Source organism: Mandrillus leucophaeus, unplaced genomic scaffold (assembly GCF_000951045.1).
Source record: "Mandrillus leucophaeus isolate KB7577 unplaced genomic scaffold, Mleu.le_1.0 Scaffold310, whole genome shotgun sequence".
In the NCBI taxonomy this organism is placed as follows: domain Eukaryota; kingdom Metazoa; phylum Chordata; class Mammalia; order Primates; family Cercopithecidae; genus Mandrillus; species Mandrillus leucophaeus.
Genome location: NW_012103255.1, coordinates 1,311,048 through 1,314,834, shown reverse-complemented (window position 1 = coordinate 1,314,834; position 3,787 = coordinate 1,311,048). Strand labels below are relative to the sequence as shown.

The 3,787-nt window shown below is 37.0% G+C and overlaps 1 protein-coding gene across 2 annotated transcripts in view; it reads left to right on the top strand.

Annotated features, from left to right (window-relative positions):
• ASH1L (ash1 (absent, small, or homeotic)-like (Drosophila)) overlaps nt 1-3,787 on the top strand; it is a 245,447-nt gene that overhangs the window by 180,480 nt on the left and 61,180 nt on the right. Inside the window, exons 7-9 of one of the 2 annotated variants that reach the window (XM_011987546.1) lie at nt 1,290-1,363; nt 2,851-2,896; nt 3,010-3,118. In XM_011987546.1, coding sequence (XP_011842936.1) covers nt 1,290-1,363; nt 2,851-2,896; nt 3,010-3,118 — 229 coding nt within the window. Of the gene's footprint in view, nt 1-1,274; nt 1,364-2,850; nt 2,897-3,009; nt 3,119-3,787 lie in introns of both variants that reach the window. The other variant, XM_011987545.1, reaches the window with a different exon arrangement.

Genomic DNA, 3,787 nt, shown 5'->3' with positions numbered 1-3,787 from the left:
AATACAGACAGGGTTTCACTGTGTTGGCCAGCCTTGTCTCCAACGCCTGACCTAGTAATCCACCCGCCTCAGCCTCCCAAAGTGCTGGGATTATAGTCATGAGCCAGCGTGCCCAGCCAACGCTGTTTTTTAATAAACAGGAGTATACTCTAATGATGAAAAGTATAGTATATTATTTACATAAACCAGTAACAAAGCCATTTTATCAAGGATTATGTATTATCCCTAATTATGTTTGCTATGCTTGTATTCAACTGGTAGCGCGATAGGTTTGTTTACACCAACATCACCACAAACATATGATTAACACTTTGTACTGCAAAGTTACAACAGCTAGGAGGAATTTTTCAGCTCCCTTATTACCTTCTGGGACCACCATCATATATGCAGTCCATTGTTGACTAAAACAGCACACGACTATATGTATAAGAATTTCATTCTTTTGGCCAAGTGTGGTGGCTCATGCCTGTAATCCCAGCACTTTGAGAGGACGAGGCAGGCAGACCACCTTAGGTTGGGAGTTCAAGACAAGCCTGACCAACATGGGAAACCCTGTCTCTACTTAAAAAAAAAAAAAAAAAAATTACAAAATTAGCTGGTCGTGGTGGCGCATGCCTATAATCCCAGCTACTCAGGAAGCTGAGGCAGGAGAATCGCTTAAACCCAAGTGGCAGAGGTTGCAGTGAGCCGAGATTGTGCCATTGCACTCCAGCCTGGGCAGCAAGAGCAAAACCTCCTCTCAAAAAAAAAGAAAAAAGAATTTCATTCTTTTTTAAGGCTGAATAATTTTATATGAAACAAAAACAAAAAAATCAAACAAAATTACTAAGTACTATTTCAATAGGTAGGAAAAAAATGTTAAAAGATCATAAATTTGCCTGGAAAACTTCTCAAGTTATTTAAACACAAGAATTTCTCTTTTTTGTAATCAACCTTAGGTTATGCGTAATAATGAAGGAGAGCAGGTGCCAGATGCTCTACCCTTAATAATTTTTAATAATAATAAAATATTTAATAAGCTTCATAATGACCTGTGTGTTTTTGGTTGTAGTTTCGCTATATTTGTTGTTTTATGTAGACTATTATACTTAAAATATATCTTTAGCATATATCATATGAAGTATGGTGGGAAAGAATAGCTAAAATTAAAAATTGGTGGTGGAAAAATCCTTAAATAATTAAATCTTTATTTTTTTAGTCAGTACATATTAGTTCTTGTAGCTGTTTGACCCCTTTGTATAAGCAAATATCAGAATAGGTACTGAAATTGATAGTGTTTTTTGTTTCAGGAAAGTATCTAAGACAAAAGAGAATTGACTTCCAGCTTCCTTATGATATCCTTTGGCAGTGGAAACACAATCAGGTACAGAGAGCCTGTTTTACCAGGTTTCATTCTTAAATGGTAAAGGGGGAGGGGAAATGCAAGTGTTTTTCTTTCTCCTTGTTATGTTTTCGTCTTAGGAGGTTTTCAGAAGTGTCCCTGTGAAGGTTAGAACTAAGAAAAATGAATTTGCATCCATATTTAATGTGACCTATTTGCCTTTACTCTTACTGCAAAATAGCAGTGGGTTGCTGCTTTCCTAGGCAACCTTCTGTTGTTATTCTGGACTTTTATTTTGGTAGCAAATATTTTGTTCTGTAAGAATTCTATCTGATGCAAGTCTCAGGAGAATTTAGATGTATTGCCAGTAGCACTAAGAAATTTCAGACTTTATTTTTGTTGGCTCCTTCTTATCAGTTTGAAATTTATTTTTCACATGCAAAAGAGATTCTTCTACCAAGGGAAGCAGGGAAATGTTTAACACTCCTGCACTTTTGAAAGATCTTTAAATATATTGGTAACTAAAAATAGGAAGATGCTGTTTTTTTTTTCTCTTGCTTCCCAAATTGAAAAGTTTCCCCCAGTGATTTTTGTATTAGCTTATAGCACCCAGGTCCCATATTATGAACGACCATTGGGAAATAGAAACGCAATTGAGGTGAATAGATTTCCTGAGTTCTGTCAAAATGCCACCAAAGGTTAATTTTGGAAAGCCAAAATTGACATTCCTCTCTCCATTCTCTTCTCCAATGGCCTCTCTTGAATTCGGAGAGTATTAATATGTTAGGTATTTGTCTCAGTTTTTAGCAATGAAGGAGAGAATGCTTTGAACATACTGACTAGAAAATGATGGTGGGATTATTCCAATATATTAATAAACAGTCTAGCTTAGTGCAAGTTGCTGTTTGTTTTGTATGGTCCCTTATGGCAAAATGCTGGAAGATTGCCTCTCTTCTAATGCATTCTTTTTTTTTTTTTCTTTCTAATGTCTTCTTGATTATAATGTGAGAGCTCCATTTTGCCTGCCTGCCCTCTCTCCTTTATTCACTAAATTAATTGCTTTAATTAAAATTGGAAATGTTTTGCTACAATTCTGAACCTGAAAAGCCAGGGTACTCATCTTTTTAGTTTCATGTACCCGCCCAGACATCTAAATAAGCCCTATGCATGTTGTTTTCCTTTCTTTTGACAGAAGCAAATAGAATCTTAATTTGTCCAGATGAGTAGCTTTCGTCTCTAGTGTGATTTTCATTTAAGTCTGTCCAACAACATGCCAAAGAAACATGTAATTCCACTTCTATAAACTATTTAGTGCTGCTTCTGTTGAATCTTTTTCTCTCACCTTTTATTCCAGAGTAAAAAGAGATCACACCAAGAGTTTCCCTAAGATGTATCCCACCCAAAATGTCTTGTAAATATTTCCAGATGAGCAGAGCACATAGAAAATTTCCTGTATTTTTAGTGATTGATGCTGCCATCTGGCATTTGAAGTTAAATGCTATATCAAGATTTTTCTTCCTTTCTTATAGCTATACAAAAAGCCAGATGTCCCACTGTATAAGAAAATTCGTTCAAGTGAGTAACTTGGGAGCTATTTTTTCTGCCTTTGTACATCAATGTCCTTCTGAGCCTAGGACTTGAAAAATTATCCTGTATGTTCACAAACTATTCTTTGCTTTCTTTTCAAGATGTCTACGTTGATGTCAAACCCCTTTCTGGTTACGAAGCTACCACCTGTAACTGTAAGAAGCCAGATGATGACACCAGGAAGGGCTGTGTTGATGACTGCCTCAATAGGTACTGTCATGCTTTGATTTCTCTAAAGCATAGGCTTTAAGGTATACATACAACACTTCCTTTGGAGGGTACAGTTAAATAGGCTCTTTCATTTTTCTTCAAGAAGTTGCATAAAGATACATAAACTATAGTGGGTGGGCAGAATACAGAAACAGAAAATGAATGAGATTTAGTCTTGTATGCGCCTTGGTTGGTTTAAATCCTTTTACTTTTTTTTTTTTTTTTTTTTTTTGAGATGGAGTCTCGCACTGTTGCCCAGGCTGGAGTGCAGTGGCGCGATCTTGATTCACTGCAAGCTCTGCCTCCCAGGTTCACGCCGTTCTCCTGCCTCAGCCTCCCTAATAGCCGGGACTACAGGCTCCCGCCAACACACCTGACTAATTTTTTTGTATTTTTAGTAGAGACGGGGTTTCACCATATTAGCCAGGATGGTCTCAATCTGACCTGGTGATCCGCCCGCCTCAGCTTTCCAAAGTGCTAGGATTACAGGTGTGAGCCACTGCGCCCGGCCAATCCTTTTACTATTTATGAGACCTGAGGAAAGTTATTTAATGCATCTAATAAAAGTAATACCTTACCTTCTCTATGGAGGGTTCATGGGAATTATATGAGACTGTTCATAAACAATGTTTGTGAAGTTTTGGCTTGGGGGTATTTTTTTTTTTTTTT